General features: G+C 41.0%; 1 protein-coding gene across 3 annotated transcripts in view; it reads left to right on the plus strand.

The window, feature by feature from the left end:
- MRAP2 (melanocortin 2 receptor accessory protein 2) overlaps positions 1-10,550 on the plus strand; it is a 33,668-nt gene extending 23,118 nt beyond the window's left edge. For all 3 annotated transcript variants that reach the window (XM_084889775.1, XM_084889774.1, XM_084889776.1), the window contains one exon: positions 9,998-10,550. In XM_084889775.1, coding sequence (XP_084745901.1) covers positions 9,998-10,376 — 379 coding nt within the window. In that variant the 3' untranslated portion in view covers positions 10,377-10,550. The remainder of the gene's footprint in view (positions 1-9,997) is intronic.
- Positions 10,551-20,445: the final 9,895 nt, after the last annotated feature.

A 20,445-nucleotide genomic window follows, 5' to 3' on the forward strand; every position in this document is an offset into this window, starting at 1 on the left:
GGACAGATAGATTTTTACGATGTTATTACTGAGATGGATTTGTCTGATGTAGGATGCAGGTAATTGTACAGATGGGAACCCTAACTCAAAGCATAACATGACTTCCTGTGATGGTTAATTTTATGGGTCAACGTGGCCAGGCCATGGTACTCAGATATTTGATCAAACATTATCCCTTATATTTCTGTGAAGATCTGGTGTGTATGTATTTGTGTGTTTAGATGAGATTAACATTTAAATCAGTATTCTTTTGAATAAAGCAGTTCATCCCTATTATATGGGTGGTTTTCATCTAATCAGTAAAAGGCCTTCATAGACACAGACTCAACCACCTCAATCTAAAAGGAATGCTGCAAACTGCTTCACACTCGAACTGCAACTCTGCTCTGGGTCTACAGCCTGCCAGTCTACCTGCAGATTTTGGATTTGCCAGCCTCCACAATCACATGGACCAATTCCTTAAAATAAATCTGTATCCCTCTTTATATATAGGATAGAAAAATAGATAGATGATAGATAGATAGAGAGATAGATAATAGGAAAGAAGGAAGGAAAAAATGAAAGAAAGACAGAAAGGAAGGGAGGGAGGGAGGGAAGAAAAAAGGATGAAAGCAAAGGGAGAGAAAGAAAAACAGGTGATACACAACACATACAAACACGCGTGAGCACGCGCACACGCGCACACGCGCACACACACGGGTCTTGTTGACTGTTTCTCTGGAGAATCTGACTAGTACATTTACTTAACGTGCCATGTTGACCCTGGATAGCTGAGACTTGCATTTCTAGTCTTCTAATTGGTAGTTCGGTTCAATTGCAAATGGTTTCTCACTTGATGGCGGTTCTGAATAATCTCAATCAAAGAACAGGGGTCACTGTAACTCCTCATGCTTTCAATGAGGTTAAAGAGAAAGTCTGACCTTTTGGTTTTACTTTTTTATTTTTAATATATTTTATTGATTTTTTACAGAGAGGAAGAGAGAGGGATAGAAAGTTAGAAACATCAATGAAAGAGAATCATCGATCAGCTGCCTCCTGCACACCCCCTACTGGGGATGTGCCCGCAACCAAGGTACATGTCCTTGACCACAATCGAACCCGGGACCTTTCAGCCCTCAAGCCAACACTCTATCCACTGAGCCAAACCAGTATTACTTTTAATAAAATAATTGACTGGCCCTCTGAGATACACTTTAAGTATTTTTTTGAGTCTAGGGCAATGTAAGACATGGCATTTTGTTGCAGTATATCAATAGAAAATTGAAAGAAACAAACATGCAAAAAAATTCCTAAATGGATCAGTTTAAAAGGCTTTTTGATCTTAATAAACTTGACATTTATTTGGTAGGAATTTTCTCCAAAATAGCCATTATTTTTTCCATTCAGCCAACTTTAATATAAAATAAACCATTTTAATTTTTCCTATGATAATTAGGCATGGAGGAAAAAATGATGAAATCATTGAGAATACTAGTAGAAACCTTTTAAAAACATGTTTATTATATGCCAGGGTCTACTAATCCTTTTCTATGTATAATCTCACTAAATCCTCACAGGAAGATAAAATAAATCCCCCAAGTGTTCCCACTTTACAGATAAGAAAAATGAGGCAGAATCATTAGTCTGAGATATCACAGATAAAATAAACAGAAAAATGCTGTGAACCAAGCAAAGGCTCTTAGACTCTGAAGTTGAATCAAAGATATTAGTAAGCAATCAGATTTGTTTTATTTTATCACATAGCTAATCAAGTGTGGGTTCCTTGGTGCTGGTGGAAGTCCTAGTGGCAGCTCAAGGCCAGGTGAGAAGAAACCCACCTCTCATGGGACAATCAAACCAGAAACATTCTCGTAGCATCTACACTTGTCAAAATGGTGCCTCATTCTCCCCCAACATCAGCTTAGGTGTGGCTCTCAGTGAAACAGTAAGATGAATAGAGAGAATCTACATAGAGTGTGTTGGTGATGGATAGAAAAGACGGATATGTCTGAGTTCTGGTTGCTTTAAACACCAGAACTCCCTGGTTGGTTTGTCCTAAGGACAGTTACTTCCTCAAGTAGGATATCACAAATATGATTCCAATGCTCTGGTTAAGATACCTGGCCAAGTTTGCAAGCTCCAAATAGATCAATGATGAACCTACTACTTAATTCTATCCTTTTCCCACATGGAGGCATCTCAGGGGTGGGTGGGTGGGTTTGAATGGCTCACTAGGGTCTTATCAGTGCTGATACATGGGGAAGGTATGTGTATCTCTTCAACAGCGGGGAGACACAAGGATGGCAGAGACCACCTCCGCTGCCCCCACTCCCTGTGCCCATGCCCACAACAGACATTACTAATCGATTGTGTTATTTTCCATGCATGGCCAAGACTTGGCCTCAGAATCATTTTCAAAACACCACTCCAGATAGCCATCAGGAACCAATCACAGTCACAAAACACCACTCCAGATAGCCATCAGGAATCAATCACCGTTCTCCACACTCAGCTCTCTAGTCACAGTGACAGGGAAGAGAAAGCTGGAGATCTCACCTGTGCCCTTCCGTTCTTTACCTTGGGAGGGAGAAAGGAAGGGAGGGAGGACGGGAGGAAGGGAGGAAGAGAGGAAGGGAAGACGGGAGGGAGGGAGGGAAGGAGGGAGGGAGGGAGGGAGGGAGGGAGGGAGGAAGGAAGGAAGGAAGGAAGGAAGGAAGGAAGGAAGGAAGGAAGGAAGGAAGGAAGGAAAGGGAGAGAAAGGAAGAAAAGGGAGAGAAAGAAAAACAGGTGATACACAACACACACACACACACACACATACACACACACACACACACACACACACACATACACATCCCCTCCTCTCACAGCTCAGTGGGCAGAGCTAGCCAACCCCCCTGGCTGCCCAGCCTGGGAAGGGTGATCTGCCCAGGAGAAGAGAACCAGGTATGGGTACACCCTAGTGGTGGAAGGGAGAGGGAGAGACCAGGTATGGGTACACACTAGAGTGGAAGGGAGAGGGAGAGACATATCCGTCTTTTCTATCCATCAATGATCCCTCTTCAGTGTACTCCACGGAAGTGGAGTACACTGAAGAGGGAGATAGACTGTTATAAGGCTGGCATCACTGTTCTTAAAAGCTTTTAGGGCCAAGAAGCAGCTATAATGGGGATCATTTCCCCCATGGAATATTCACTGTTGTCTGTGGGGAGAAAAACCCTCTTACCTGAATCCTTTATGGAGAAGGAAGGTAAAAGAACCATTTCCCCCTGCTTTCTCAACTAAGCAGCCATTTGCTCTCTATGGCATCTTGTTAAAGCATTATGGCTCTATTATCATAAATCCGTCGGAGAGAGAGTAGCAGAAAAGGCTTGGATCACAGCTTTCTGTAGGATATTGTAGACTTCTTAAAAAAATTATCAAACCACAGACATCACATACCTCAAATACCACCCTTTTGGAGCCTTTGCTAAGTTTTGTCCAAATGAAGATGTTCTTTATTTAGGGGTGAGAGCAGGATTGCTCAGGACCTTGTAAAAATGGAAATTACATTTTACCTTGAGTTGCAATGACCTGAATGTGGCACTGACTAGATGATGTATATAATGCAACTGAAAGCTAACAGCAGGAAAATGTCTTAGCTCAAGGTCTCTGAGAAGGACCAAGGCCACAGGAGCTAGCTGGCAAAGTGCGGGTGCAGTGAGTGGGGCCCACGGAAGTCCTGCCACTCCAAGAGGTCTACTCCTAGGAACAGGGAGAAATCTATTTTTTAAAAAAAGGAGAAAATCTATTTTATCTATTTGATTCAATTTATAAATTTTTATGCCTTCGTTCAGGAGTTACTTTTAATTCCCCATCAACTAAGAGGCAATTGCACAGTGAAGGACTTCACTGTCCAGGAATGTACTGAGGGTTGCACTGAGGTAGTGGCATTTTCCAGAAAAACTGGCATCCTCCTGAAAGTCACTTCTACCCACAAAAGCAGCCAGAGGCACTTCCTCACACACAGAGAGAGTTTGGTTGGCACCTCTGGGTTTGTTACGTGAGATAAAGCTCTCAGTACAGGCTATGGTTTCAGAAACGTTAGTGGTTATTATGATTTTATCAGGTTGTTAAGTACAGAAGCTTTCACTCTTTTTTTGTTTGTTTAAATCCTCACTGGAGATTCCATTGATTTCTAGAGTGGAAGGGAGAGGGAGAGACAGAGAGAAACATTGATGTGAGAGAGACACATCATTTGGTTGCCTCCCACATGTGCCCAGTGCCGGGATCGAGGCTACAGCTAGGTGTGTGCCCTTGACGGGAATTAAACCCGAGACACTTCAGTCCGCAGGCCTATGGTCTATGCACAGAGCCAAAGTGGCTAGGGCAGAAACTTTAACTTTTCATAGGTCTTTTTAACTTACTCATCTTTCAAAGTCCACTGGAAGTGACTGCTGGAAACACCAGATGCCTGCAGCTGATCTGCCTGCAGCTGATCTGCCTGCCACTTTTCACGAGTGAGACAAACCTGAGGACACTAGTGGGCATGCTAATACTCTTAGCACAGCAGCAGCCACTTCATTTAAAATCTTGTCATAAATCTGGAAAATCCCGAGGGGAATAATCCAGAGCATTATGGGCATTTTTCTTCAGCAAATGGAGGAGTCTTTCTTCCTGGCCTGCCTTGTCTTTGGGTGACAGAGGAAGGAGCATGTCTCTGAACGCTGGAGGTGGCTGTGGCTCTCAGATGTCAGGGCTTTGGAACACCCTGCAGATACAGCCATTCAGTCCACTGATTGAGGGTCTAGAGGCTGCAGGCCCTTTGAGAGATGCAAAGATGCACAAAATATAGCACAGCAGTATATAGGAGAGAGTGGACTACACAAGTAGCTGTGACAGGAAGTGGGAAAAGGTGCATCCTGGAAGAGGTGGTCAGTGAAATTCAGCAAGAGCACAGAGGAGGGAGATTAGAGGTTCTCCGTGAGGCAGTGACTTTTGAGTTGCACAGTGAAGAAGGGATTTTATTTGACAGACAAAGCAGGATAGAAGGAACAGCACAAGCAAAGGCACAGAGGGACAGTTGAGTGCATTGAGGATCTCCTGTAACTATGGCTCTGAAGCCCACACTCAGGGTATCTTCTTTTAAAGATCACATATTCTTGATTTTAGGCCTTCGTGGAATTCAGACCCTGTAGGAACTGTAGAGGAGTTGCTTTAGTTTTAAGATCTTTTCATGATGGATGCATTCACGTATTCATTTAAAAAATTTTATTGAGCATCTACTATATCTTTAGTACTGTGCCAGGTACTGGGAACATAGGCAAGAAGCAGAATTCATCATCTTAATGAGGATGCCAGGCAAGTGAAAAAAAGGGCGGGGGCTGTAATACAGAATGAGAAGGCAAATGGAGAGAAGCACCAGACCTCCAGGCAAACAAACTAACTCCGATGGGAGGAGTCGGGGGAGGTTTCTTGCAGGAGGGGGCGCCATACATGACTGACATTGGCCCAGAGGAGTAAGGCAGGTTCCAGTGAGGCAGATGTGCTCGTTTCAGAATAACCTTGCACACAACAATGATAAAATGTGGACAAAATAGAAAGAATGACTGTTGGAAGGCACCAAAGAACGAACATTAGTAGACAAGAATAGAAGGGTTTCTGGCCCTTGGGAGGAAGAAGCTCTATTACTTTATGTCTGTCATTATATGGTTAGAAGACTTTCCACCTGAAGTCTCCCAATCTCCTTTCATTCCCTCTGCAGTGCTTTGAAATGTTCAGTTTTACAGGACTTACACTTTCTTTGTTAAATTTATTCCTAAATATTGTATTTTGGATGCTATTACGAGTGGAATTATTTTTTTCATTTTCTTATTGCTTGTTACTAGTATATAGACATACCATAATGAATTTTCTATGAGATTAACTGAAAGGAAAATTTTTGACGACAGTGTTGGAACAATGAAATAAACATAAGGAAAAGAATGAACCTTGACCCCTTTCTGAGAACAGCTCTGTTCAGGAGAGCTTTCTGTGAGGTTAGAAATGTTCTCTGTGCTGCTCAATTGTTAGCCACTTTTCACATGTGACAATTGAGCAGCTGATATGTAAGTAAGTTGACTGAGAAATCAAGTTTTATATTTTTCTTAATTCAAATTTAAATAGCCACCTGTGGCTAGTGGCTTCTAGAACTAGCATGGTTCTAAAAGAAGGCATAAGAGAATATCTTTGTGATTTGAGATTTGGCAGTTATTTTATAGAGATGATATAAAAGGCAATACACATAAAGAAAAAAGTTAATAAATTGAACTTAACTGAAATTTAAAGCGTCTGCTCATTAAAAGACATCTTTCAGGAAATGAAATACAAGTCACAGATCAAGAGAAAATGTTTTAACATGTGTATCTACCAAAAAACCTTATTCAGAATATATTACAAAACTCAAGAAAGAGTGTTTATGATACATATCTGGCAAAGGCCCTGTATTCAGAATATATTACCAGCCTTCTACAAGTAAAAACAAAAACAAAAAACAACACAACTTTTAAAATGGGCAAAGGACTCACACAGACACTTCACAAAAGAAATTAAATAGTGAAATGCCATTTCACTCCCATGAGAATTACTAACATTAAAAAGACTGACAACACTGAATGCTGACAAGAATGTGGAACAACTCTTGCGGGGGGGCTGTTTCTCTGTTTTCCGCAACCATCTCCATCACAGAAAAGGAAACAGGTTCCTGAGTGGAGGAGCTGGGATTAAGAAAGAAAGAGACCAGGAGGCAGAAATAGATTCATGAAGCTGGGTGCTAGGTGGGCGCCATCTGGGTAGGCAGCAAGCGACTGAGCCACGCAGCAGGTTTATTTTATAGGGTCAAAGGAGCTTATTTGCATTCTTAACTAGGCCCTAGCATTACTGGATTTACATATCTAGACCCGCCCCTGCTGACACCTGGACAAAGGTTACTCTGCCAGTGCCTCAGGCTCAGCTGACAATTTAAAGAATGTCCATGTGCCTTCTCAGGTGGCCCTCTATAACTCTAATTCTCATACACTATGGTGAGGGTGGAAAATGGCATGACCACTTTGGAAAACTTCATGGTTTCTTATGAAGTGAAACATAGATCTACCATATGACCTAGTAATTCTACTCGTAGGCATATACTCAAGAGCACTAAAAACACAGGTGTACAAAGAGACTTTTCAAGAATGTTCATTGCAGTTTTACTCACAAACCAGAAACCTTAAAAATAACCTTAAAAAAGATAATGAATAAATGAATTGTAGTATTTATACAGTGGGATTATACTGAGCAAGAAAAAAGACAAATTATTGTTACATGGGTCAATGTAACAATGTGGATGAATCTCAGAGAATCTCAACATGCTGAGCAAAGGAATGCAGACAAAAAGGCTGAATATTGTGTGATTCCATTTCAAGAACAGGTTTCACTAATCTGTGATAAGAAAATTTCAAGACAGATTGCCTATGGGAAGTGAAATGACCTGAAAGTTCAAGAACAGGCAAAGCTAACCAATGGAAATGGAGATCAGAGCAGTGTTACCCAAAGGGGGTGGAAAATGAATGAAAGGACACTTCCTAGGAAAAAGGAAATATTCTGTATCTTGATTGAGGATGGTGGTTACATGGATGTATAAATTAATAAAAATACGTTGAATTTTATACTTAAGATCTATGGATTTCTGTGTGTAAATTTTACCCAATGGTAGGATGAATAGAAACTACCTTGAAGCAAGATGTGTTCATGATCATAGGTTTCCACATATAAGTCCTTTAGTTTATCAGTCAGTGAAAGAAAAGAAGACTAGAAAGACAACCTACTGAATATTTAATGTTTACCAGAGTCTGAGAGTACAAAGATGAACTTTTCCCTTGTTCTCAGAGAAGGAGAAGCAGATAAGTCGCACTGTTCTCACACCAAGAGAACTTCAGGGGAAAGCTTAGGGGGAGGGAGGAGGGGCAGGGAAGGCATCTCGGAGGCCTGGGCTCTGCTCTGGGGAGGGATGAAACTCTTGCACTCCTGTGCCTTTGTTCTTCAATAGGGGTGCTTATGGCCCCGATGTGGCCTGCATTATGCTGCACACCGCTGGGTTCCTGGCTCTGCTTTCCCACACTGATGCCCAGGGTGGGTGGAAGCTGTTCTTCATAGCGTCTTAGTCCTGCAATTAGAGAAGAGTGTGGGCCCCAGCAATCTTAATCACACCTTTTCAAACGAGTTAAGCCCTTCTTTTTGCCAGGTAGTGTTTTAGCTTATTAGGTCACATGTTGCTGGCATATTCATCATTGTTCTCAAACATCTTTTAAAACTGAGTGAAGACAGAGGAGGAAGATCACCTCTGAAAGACAAGACCACTTACATTTGCATTAGAGCAGAGGTCATTCAGCCTCTCTCTAAAGACATCTTAAAAAAAATTTTTTTTTGAATACAGGACCTACTGAATGTTTAATGATTTACTCTTGTGTAAATCAATGATCTTCATGTCACATTTGCTGGGCAGACAATGAGATTTGTTAACCAGGCTTTTTGCTACAAGGAAAAGCTTGGGTTTCTGAGAGAAATTCCTTGTTTGATGCAACCCATACAATCTGATAGAAAAGTCCCTCAATTGGCTGGCTTACAAAGCTTCTAGGATTACCAATCTCTGAAATCCAGGTGGTTCTTGGTAATTTGGAGGTTTGTGTCTATGATTATATTTTCCAGATCTGTACATGGAATCTCTGTTCCTCCCACCCCATGGGATTTGGTCCTCAGCACTTTATCATGAGTGATGGAATGGGTAGGAAGAGAGTTAACTGAAATGGAGAAAGTTACACACTCATTGAACACAGCCTAGTTTTTGATAGGGTTCTGTTTGGATTTGAAAACATGTTCAGACATGATTCTTGCCCTTCAGGAGTCGCTTGTGTGTAAGCAACTTTTATATACATCTGGGAAGAAGGAGTGAAAGTCCATGGAATATCAGGGTATTCAATTTACCCATAAAAGTCCTTTAGGTTATCAGTTAAGGAAAGAAAGGAGGAATAAAAGGACAACCTATTGGATATTTAATGTCCTTTTAGGACTAATTGAGAGCTATTTTATTCATTGACTTATTGCCATTAAGTTGCTCATCTTTTGTTTCACACTAAATGGAATAAGGAAGTGGAAACCTGGGTTTTATTCCTGTTCCTATCACTGACTGGCTGTGAGACTCCAGTGGGTAGTCTGTTCCCTGCCTTAGCTTTTGTGTTTGAAAAATTGGTATAGTAAGTCTTGCTCTAAGTGACTGTGCTGGTCACTTATATATATTGGTTTCAGAGAGAAGGGAGAGGGAGAGAGGTAAGAACATCAGTGATAAGAAAGAATCACCCATCAGTGTCTTCTGCACACTTGCTACTGGGGATTGAGCCTGTAACCCAGGCATGTGCCCTGATGGGCAATTGAACTGTGACCTCCTGGTTCATAGATTATCGATCGATGTCAACAACTGAGCCATGCCGGCCAGGCTGTGCTGATCAGTTTTGAGAGTCAAATGAAATAAATGGATACAAACAGCGTTGACAAATAAGAAATTCACCTCTGTGAGATAATATTGTCTTTGTTCAGGCAGCATGATACAGGCAGTGGTTCTAGAGCTGACCAAGAGCAGTAACCCTGGAGGATTCTATGAAAATACAGATTAGCGGGCCCTGCTTCTGGAGATTCGGATGGGTACGACTCAGGACTCTGCATTTTAAGAAGCGCTTGAAGTAATCTTGATGCAGGTGATCCGAGAGTCCCACTGCAAATTCGATGATTCCTCCACAGGATGTCTCTTTGCAGGAAGGTCCAGGACCCTCATGTTGGAGCCTTTGCCTTGAGTTTGCTTATGCATGTTCAGAAGTGACGTCTCTCAGTTCTGATGTTTGTCTGCATGCTCCGTACAGGGACTTGTTCTTAGTGGAAATACACCGGCCTGCCCTACATGCCCCAAACCACGAGTCAGCAGGAGAATGAGGCAGCGTGTAAGCAATGCTTTCTTTCCTTTTCTCTGTAGCAATGCAGAGCCTTCGGAGAAGAGATTCAGAATGAACAGCTTTGTGTCAGACTTTGGGAGGCCGCTGGAGCCCGATAAGGGCAATGAGGAGTCCCGGTCTCTGTTTCACTGCTACATCAACGAGGTGGAGCACCTGGAGAAGGCCAGAGCTGGCCAGCAGACCACGGCCCTGGACAGCGACGTGCAGCTGCGGGAAGTCACCAGGAGCAGCGGGCGGCCAGAGGAGGAGCTGAACAGGCTCATGAAATTTGACATCCCCAACTTTGTGAACACAGACCAGAACTCCTCCTTTGGGGACGACGATCTTCTGATTTCAGAACCACCTGTTGTTCTGGAAAATAAGCCAGTTTCCCAGACCTCACACAGAGACCTGGATTGAGAAACATGCTCTGTAATATGTCTTCCTGAAGATGTGGGGCGTGTTTGTATAGCAAGAAATCTTCATTTACCAAAATGGCGTGTGTGTGTGTGTGTGTGTGTGTGTGTGTGTGTGTGTGTGTGTGTGAGAGAGAGAGAGAGAGAGAGAGAAACAGAGACAAAAAGAAAAAGAGAAGAGAGCCCCTCATCAGGGAGCTGATTAAGCTGGGTTTTTATGCCTTTAAAGACATCTGAGGCTCTGCGGGGAATAAAGTAACCTTCTCACCATCCTTATTGCCGAGAAATTTGTCCTTATACTGGGCATCAGCACTCTTGAGTGAGGGTTATCCTTGTGTTCCACGCTGGCCCTGCCCCGGCCATTCTCTACCTTTAGCAATTGCTCTCCCTCTGGGCTGCCGATCATTTTCCTGTCATGTGGGGAGTCTGGAATAGATGATCCCCACCGGCTCCAATATTTTGTGACTTTCTGACCGTGCATGCAGACGATGCAGGGCTATCCATAAAGCCGCTTACACTAGGGCACTGGGTCCTATTTCTGAGTGTAGGACCCCCACCCCTGCAAATGTCTGCACCTGCACTCGGCCCTTCACTGAGCTCAGCTTTGCTTTCATCGGGGCCCAAACGCCTACCAGGATGTCAGGACACTGGTCTCACACATCACTGCAGACAACGTTTCTGCCGGCTGTGCCAACACAGCTTTTCTGAGGACCTCTGGCCACCCATGGCCACCCATGGGACAGCCCTGCCCCTCCTATCCTAGAATGAGTATCAACAGAACTCCAGTCCCCAAGAACTGTAGGTGAGGTCATCACCTGAGTGAGGGAGGCGACGTGTGTATGTCTCTGTGTTGGTCTGTCCTGTCTGGTCACACTGTGGCCCCCTTGGCCACTGAACAGGCGAAGTGCCACGTGCCATGCAGTCTACTTGGCAAAGGTGTCGGTGATGGTCCTCTGGCTAGTGTGTGGCTTCGAGTTAAGATGGTGAATGGGTTGTAAATACCTCACTAATAGATATTCAGGTTGGCCTGGTACCGTGGTCGGCAAACTGAGGCTCGCGAGCCACATGTGGCTCTTTGGCCCCTTGAGTGTGGCTCTTCCCCAAAATACCATGGCGTGGGTGAGCATATTTTGAAGACGTGGTGTTAGAAGAAGTTTAAGTTTAAATAATGTGGCTCTCAAAAGCAATTTCCATCGTTTTGTATTGTTGCTATTTGGCTCTGTGGACTAATGAGTTTGCCGACCACTGGGCTGGTACAACACATTTAAACATGCCCCTGGTATCAGAAATAATTTGGTTTTATATTTCCAGGTTCCATGCATGGCCAACTGCTAATCTCTGGGGGACATATTCATTATGGATTTGTTCACCACTTGTCTTGCTTAAGTTAAAAAATAAATATGTTTGATTGCACAGGAATTTTCTCTGGTTCTTTGTTTTCACACATCCAGTGTTTTTTATTTCCTTTGTAAAACTATTCCTTGTTTAAAATGATTCCTAACTTCTATTATCTCTAGGAGCCTACTAGTTCAAGTCACATCAGCTTTCATTTAGGAATTGTTCCATCAAAAGAAATCCCTTTCCCATAATGTCTTTTGAGGAAAATATTATTCTTTGCGACTCTAATGCTAAGCAGAACAAGGAGTGAAATATTTTTTTGTAATTAAAACTGCTATAACACATTCTTGCAAATAGAGACCTGCTGTTTTTGATGAATATTTTCAGGAAAGAGAGCAAAAGTAGCAAAGAATGCTGATTTTATTAATTTCTAATATGAATATTTCTCATAATTTAGTTAGCCAAATTAAACTATTTTTTTATTAAGAGTAAAAGCTCTTCAAATGGTATTTGATTTAGAAGTAGATTTATTAAAAGACTGAAGGATATTTAAAAGTTGGAAAAATACCCATGACTACCATCCTTTTTGTGAACTAAATGCCAAGGACTGGGAAGGGTCTAAGCCTTAGACTCTAAGGTCTTACCCCACCTTGGCTGACACCAGCCTGGCTCGGTGCATGAAAGACACAAGACACGGACTCCTGAGTCGGAAACAATGGATTTCCTTAGAGCCCAGCAGGCAGCAGTGCCTCATGCTCCTGTTGGTTCCTGAATTCATTTCCCATTGCTGTTTGAACAGAAGATATCACTGTGGGGCTTAAAGAAACAAAGATTTATTCTCTTAGAGTTCTGAGATGTGGACTCCAAAAGCAGTCTTTGTGGGCTCAAGTCAGAGTGTGGCCAGGGCTGTGTTCCCCCTGAGGATCCAGTGAAGAATCCATCTCCTTGCCGTTTCCAGCTCCTGGAGGCCGCTCAATTTCCCGGCTCCTGGTCCCTCTCACTGTGACCTCTGCTTCTCCTTTATGTCTCTGTCTCTGACCAGCAGGCCTCCCCCTTCTAACGGCCCTCGGATTGGTTACATTGGACTACCTGGGAAATCTCCCATCTCGGATGCTTAGTCAGTATAAGGTGATGGGTTCAGATTCTGGGAGTAGGACATGGTCGTGGTTGGGGGATAGAAGCCTACCAACAGTCTTCCATTTGACCCCAAAGACTCATATCCACCCCACATGCAGAGTTCACTGACCTCATCCAACATTTTCCAAAGTCTCAATTATTAGAGCATTAACTCAATGTCCTTTATATATACACCAAATCTTATCAACTCAAAAGTCCCAAATCTCATCATTTTAATCATCTAAGTCAGATTCAGGTGAGACCCTGGGTATGCGCCATCATGGAGAAAACTCCATCTGTGGCCCTGTAAACCACATGTGTCAAACACAAGGCCCGCGGGCCAAATCCAGCCCGCCAGGCCTTGCAATGTGGCCCGCACCACGCTGTCATCACTGCACTCCGCTGTCAGTTTATGACATTGTCAGTTTATGACTGTTCAGTAAACCATTCGGCCCGTGGTTTAGGCTGGATTTTAGATTTTGGCCCCTTCTCTGATTGAGTTCGACACCCCTAAGGAGCACAGGATTGGTTCCCAAATATCTGGACTACCTGGAGAAAACCCCACACAGACATGGGGAAAACATGCAAATCTCACACAAACAGTGGCCCCAGCCAGGGACCCGTATTTTCTCTGATCAACCTTAGAACAAAACGCCGTTGAACAAAACATTACTTGAAGACCTGCTTATGTGTGGTGCAGGAGGACTGGGACAAAGGCACCGAGCAGCCACGCTGGGCTTCAAGTAAATGATGAACCTGTGGAAGGCTTGAAGGATTCTTTCTGTTGGTTAGTATTTATTTGGTGTATATTTTTTTTCTGTCTCTAACTTTGAACCTTTGTCATTCTTTTTAACTTTTAATCTATGTTTTAATTTTCACTTTGTTTCAGGTAAGTAAATGAAATATGTAAACCTATCTTTTACTCGCAAGTTTATTCCATCTAAACGTATTGTGATTACTAATGATGTTTTATTTCTCACATCTGTTTTGTGATTTTTATTTAATGTACTCTATTGTTCCTGCTTTGTATCACGTAGTCATGGTTAAAAGCATGGGGTCTATGGATAATCTATCTGGGCTCCAATCCATCCCTTGATAACTGCAGTCTCAACCAGGATACCTAATCTCTTTGAAATTCAGTTTCCTCTATACAAAAATGGGTATTATCCCACTCAAAGTTTGCGAGCATTAAGTAATACAATATATAAAACACTTACAGCCCTAACCAGTTTGGCTTAGTGGATAGAGCATCAGACTTGCAGACTGAAAGATCCCAGGTTCAATTCCGGTCAAGGGCATGTACCTTGGTTGCGGCACATCCCCAGTAGGAGGGGTACAGGAGGCAGCTGATCGATGTTTCTCTCTCAGCGACATTTCTAACTCTCTATCCTTCTCCCTTCCTCTAAAATATATATATATTTTAAATCAATAAAATATATATATTTAAAAACCACTTAGAATAGTGACTGGCCTATTTTACACATTCCATTTTAGTGCCATTGTGTTTATTCTCTTTTTAAGCAAGTATTTTAGAGATTACTCCTGAATTTTAATGAACATACTAGATGTTAAAAGTTAAAGTCTGTGGTTTAATCCACCCATTGAATTGTACAGTACATCAATTGTTACATATCTTTTATTCTCATAAGGTCTGTGTTTTTTTTGTTTTGTTTGTTTGTTTGTTTTTAAATTGATTTTAGAGAGAAGAAGGGAGAAAGAGGAAAAAACAAACAAAAACCCAGCGATGTGAGAGAGAAACATTGATTGGTTTCCTCCCTTATGCACCCCACTTGGATATTGAACCTGCAACATGGGTAGTGACGGGAATGGGAATCAAACCTGTGACTCTGGGTGCACGGACAGCACTCCAACCAACTGAGCTACACCAGCTGGAGCCTATTTGTTCTTTTTAAGAAATATGATCTGTTCTTTTTACACGATGTCCTGATTTTATTAAATTTTCTATGATTTTTTAAAAAATGATTTATCCATACTTATTTCGGGCTCTCTTTTAAATTGCTTCATACAATATTTTAGGCTCTGGAATACTAAGCATTCTGGGGTTTTAGGGTTTGCTTCTTCTATTCACAGCTAATTATTTTTTACTGTTCTTAGTCGTGTGTGTGTGCGCGCGCGCGCGCGCGCGTGTGTGTGTGTGTGTGTGTGTGTGTGTGTGTAATTGTGTGCGTTTCTCTTTAGCAAGGGTTATTTTATTTCCTGTGATTGTCCCATGAACTCTGGTTTATAAAAGTTTCCCTAGAGAACAAATCTGAGTTGCTTATCCTTAGGCTCCAAGTAATTCGATCAATCTGGAATTCTGTTATATTTTGCTTGCAGATCCCTGTTCCCTAAGTGGAGTAAAACTAAAGATCCCACATCCACATGAAGGATGAGCTTAGGGATTAGCTTTTTGAAGGGAGACTGTTTTTCCTAGAGACTCCAACAGCACCAGCTTCCTTGTCCCGCTCCTGTGTCAGTGGGTAGCGTCCTCTGAGTCTCCCTTTCTTTGACTTTCATGCAGGGGGTCTCAGTGAAGCAAGAGAGTGTATCAGGCAGGGATGCTTTTTCCTAAGGAACATTATAACCCTGATCACTGTGTGGACCCCTTCCCTCAGGGGCACCGGGCACCAGCCCACAGCTTCCCGTTCTGGCTTTAAGTTTCCTGTTTGTTTCTGTCACCTGGGAATTTCTTTTTCCTTCATGGTTACCACACGGTTACTTTTGCTGCTGTATTTTATCCAATATTACTAAGAGTTTTACTTTTAAAAGGGACTCACATTAGCCCAGTTCACCACATTTCCAGAACTGAAAACTCCAGTTCTAGAGTATCTGTCAGATTCTTCTCAAACATACCACTCAGTATATTTCTCTGGTGAAAATATCAATCCTTTCATCTATTTTGTCCATTATTTCCTCCACTTGATTGGATATATTAATTATTTTATAGCCTTTGTTTGCTGACCCTGATGCCCAGGATTGCATTTGTTGTCTAATGTTTCTTATTCTCACATTATCAATCAGATAGTCTTGACACTTCACATGCCCAGCAATTTTTTATTATTCAGCAGACACTGAGCAAAAATTCCAGGGACACTACTATGCTCTCACCTTCCATGAGAGCAATTTCTCCCCTTCCTGTTAGGCAGGTAAGGTGAAGGGCTGATGTCTCACTCTAGTCATGCATGGAGATGGGTCAGGACTAAATTGCAATTTTTAAAATAAATATTTTTTTTTATTGATTTCAGAGAGGAAGAGAGAGGGAGTGAGAGATAGAAACAACAATGATGAGAGAAAATCATTGATCAGCTGCCTCTTGCACATCCCCCACTGGGGATTGAGCCTTCAACCCAGGCATGTGCCCTGACCAGGAATTGAACCTTGACCTCCTGGTCAACATTCAACTACTGAGCCATACTGGCCAGGCCTAAGTTGCAATTTTTAAAACAACTTTGCAGTATACTTGACAAAATAACTTTCATATACTTAAAGTATACAATTTAATATATTTTGACATATGTAAATACTCAAGAAATCATCATCACAATCAAGATATGAACATATGCATTAACCACAAAAGTTTTCTCGTGCCCTTTTGTAATCCTTCCTCCCCCATCCCTTCTCCTGAGACCAACACATATATGGACCATTTATTTTCAATATGGGCACCAGGGAAATTTAATGGGAAAAATATCTTTTCATCAAATAGTTCTGGAATGATTACATGTACATATGCACAGAAATGAACTTTGATCTGCTTTTTATTGATCTGCTCTCTGTCACTCTATATTGGTTTGCATTTACAAGGTATTTGTATGAAAGAAGTCATGCAGTATGTACTCTGTTATGTCTGGCTTCTTTCATTCAGCATAATTATTTTGAAATTCATCCAGGTATTGAATCAATAGTTCATTCCATTTTATTGTTGTGTTTCATTTTATGGATAATCATAATTACCTATTTATTTGTTGATGGACATTTGGCTTATTCACAATTTGGCTATTAAAAATAACACTGATATGAATATTTGTTTACAAGTATTTGCATGAATATATACTTTAAATTCTCATGTGCCAAAAGAGGAATGTCTGAGTTATATGGTAGATAAATGTTTATCTTTTTTTCACTATTCTATTGCATTTTATTTATTTTTAAATTTAAATTCTTTATTGTTTAGATATGTGTATATCTTTTTAAATAACTAAGTGTTTTCCAAAATGGTTGTATCATTTTAAATTCTCACAGTGTATAAGCATTCTGGTTGCTCTGGCTCATTGCTAACATCTTATAAGATAAATCTTTTTATTGGTACGCATTCTAATACTAGTATGTGTATATAATAGTATCTCATAGTGGTTTTTAGTTGCATTTCATTAATGACTAATGGTATCCAGTATCATCTTTTATGCTTATTTTTCCTCTCAATATATTTGGTGAAGTATCTTTTCAAGTCTCTTGCTCATTGTGTTTTTATTTTTGTTTTGTATTATTATTGAGTTTTGAGAGTTCTTTATTCTGGATATGAATACTTTATCAGATGTATAATCTGCAAATAGTTTATTTTAGTCTATGGCTTGTTTTTAAAATGCTTAATGGTGTCTTTGAAGAGTGGTAAAGTCCAATTTATCAATTTTTTAAAAACATTCACTTTGACAAAATAAATTAAGCTACATTGTACTACTAAAATGGCTTACACTTTTAGTGTTATATCAAAGAAATGTGTGCCAAACTGAAGGTCATAAAGGTTCAATCTTATGTTTTCCTGCTAGAAGTTATATAGTTTAGGTTTTCTATGCAGCTTTATTATCCATTTGGAGTTAATTTTGAGTATGTTGTTCACTTCTTTGCAAATGGACATGTAATCATTCCAGCACCGTTTCTTGAAATGATCCTTTCTCCATTCAATTGCTTTTGTGCCTTTATTGAAAATCAGTTGTGAATATATGTATTGATTTATTTCTGAATATTCTATTCTGTTCCATTGGTCTATTTGTCTATTTTATGTTAATATCAGACTTTTTGATTACTGTAGCTTTATAGCAAGACTTGAAATAAGATAGCATACGTTCTTCAATTTTGTTCTTTTTTTTTTTTTCTTTCTTGAAGTTGTTTTGGGCTATTTGGGGGTCCTTTGCTTTATGTAAGAATTTTAGAATCCGTTTTTAAATTCTCTTCCTTAGATACCATTCTGCCTAAATTCCACCCATTTCTTAAGATTAATCGCCAAAGCCACATTTTCCAAAACATGTTTTTCTTTCTCCTGTGCTCCATTCACACTTCATAACACTCCTATTGCATTTATTCACAGTTGGCTCTATGTACTTGTCTCATCTTTCCTGCCATACCGTAAACCACCCAAGATCAGAAAACTTGACTTGTTCCCTCTGTGTGCTGAAAAACCTTGCTTTATGTTTTGCAGGAATGAGCCTTGCATTTAGAGAGGGCTACAGAAGACATCTAGTTCAGTTCCTGCATATTGTTAAGGAGCCCGGCAGATTTAGAATGATTTATTTTATTTTTTGTTATCTCCAAGATCTCTCAACCTTTATTTCTATTGCTCTTACTGTACCTTCAAAGAATAATGGGATAATTATTTTCCACACGTCAAAACACTCTCATTGACTTGTGATAATTATATGCAGCTGTGTCAGTCTATTCATTATTCAGATACTCCCTCAACATTGAGCTCTTGGGAGAATGTCCTATCTTTAAAGCTATCATGATCTCTTTGGTTAGCAGGGCAGTAGGAGTACCTCAAGTCAGACTGCTGTATTTCCATTGGTTCCTTCCGCCCTATACTAGCCCTCAATGCTCAATGGCAGTTGTAGTCTTGCCTTTAAAAAGCCTATTATTCTCAGGAAAAATTTTTGCATGGAGTATCATCATGTCCTCTCTCTCTCTCATATATATATATATGTGTGTATGTGTGTGTGTGTGTGTGTGTGTGTGTGTGTGTGTGTGTTTGATTTCAGAGAAAATAATTGATCCGCTGCCTCCTGCTCACCTCTCATTGGGGATTGAGTCTGCAACCAGAGCATGTGCTCTGATTGGAATGGAGTCATGACCTTCTGGTTCATAGATTGGTGCTCAATCACTGAGCCACACGGGCCAGGCTAATCATGTCCTTCTTATGGGAGAAATTCAGCCCATTGATCTGGCAGCAAGGAGTATGTTTACTCATTAAGAAAAAATACAATGGGAAAACTGTTTTATCATCCAACAAATTAGCAGCATAACTCTGAGTAGGAAAATCAGCTTTCTCATCACACTCAGGCGCTGTGTCAGTGTGGCACTCACTGTGAGTAATGATCTCTCCTGTGAGCAGTTTGAGGCTTAAGGCACTTATGAATGGATTTTGTTTTTCTTCCTCAGCAATTACGTACAGATCTAAGATTGTACAGATCCTGTGTATTTGTGTAACACAGCTCTAATCTTTATTAAAGCATCCTGTGTTTAAGGGCTAGTAGACAATTGGTTAGAAGGTAGAAATCTTCTTAGATTTTGTCCTAAACAAGAATCTTCATTAGTGGTTAAAGAAAATTCACATTAAAATCTTAAAAAACTATGTATAATGTCAGAAAGGTACTAGACTTATCAAGGTGATCACTTTATAAGTTAGGTACTTGTCAATCACTATGATACTAATCACACCTGATACTAATATAATATTGTATGTCAACTCTAATTGAAAAACTAAAGACATTATTTAAAAAATCCATAGCCTAAAAAGTCTTAATTACAGCGATATAAAATAAAAAGATAAACACTGTAGCAATTATAAGCCCATTTCTGTGGCCGTGTAGCAATGATTCCTTCTTTATAAGAGTGTGAGAGGCCTGTGCCATCATTGTCAATGTCAATGTCATTATGGAATGGATGCCTCTAGGCGTTAGGAAAACAGATGGACAGGGAATGTGTGTGTGTGTGTGTGTGTGTGTGTGTGCGCGCGCGCATGTGTGTGTGTGTGTGTGTGTGCATGTGTAAACAAAGAACAATAATTAGACATAAGATGCAGAAAATATGTTCCATTCAGAGAAGAATATGATCATGAAAACCTGGTGTGGTGGACAGAGGAAGTGGTGGGAGTGATTTGGTTCAATGTGAGCTTGAGGACACAGCAGAGGTGACAGTATAGATGGCATGGTTAGAGATTAGTAGTTTGGTTTGAATGAGGGGAATGTGAAAGGCAGAATTCCCCCTCCCCCACCCACCCAAGGTAGCCACCTGTGAAAATATTACTGTTCATGGCGAAAGGGACTTTGCCGATGTGGTTAAGTTAAGGCGCCTGAGATGGGAAGAGGCCTGCATTACCCAGGTGGGCCCAATCTAACTAATCCCGTGAGTCTTTAAAAGCAGAGAACCTTTCCCAGCTGAATTGAGAGTCAGAGGGAGATGGGGCCTGCGGGAGTGCTCAGAGCAGTGAAAGGTGCTGGCTGTGAAGGTGGAGGAACCGTCGAGGAATGTGGGTGCCCTCTGGAAGCTGGAAAAGGACAGGAAACATTCTGTCCCAGAGCCTCCCTGTGGACTCCCTGATTTCAGCCCAACGAGAGCTGTATCAGATCTCCGACCTACAGAACCGTAAGTTAACATACCCATGCTGTGTTAAGCTATGAAGTTTGTGG

Source organism: Pipistrellus hanaki (genome assembly GCF_964339955.1).
Source record: "Pipistrellus hanaki genome assembly, chromosome: 7".
NCBI classification, from domain to species: Eukaryota; Metazoa; Chordata; class Mammalia; order Chiroptera; family Vespertilionidae; genus Pipistrellus; species Pipistrellus hanaki.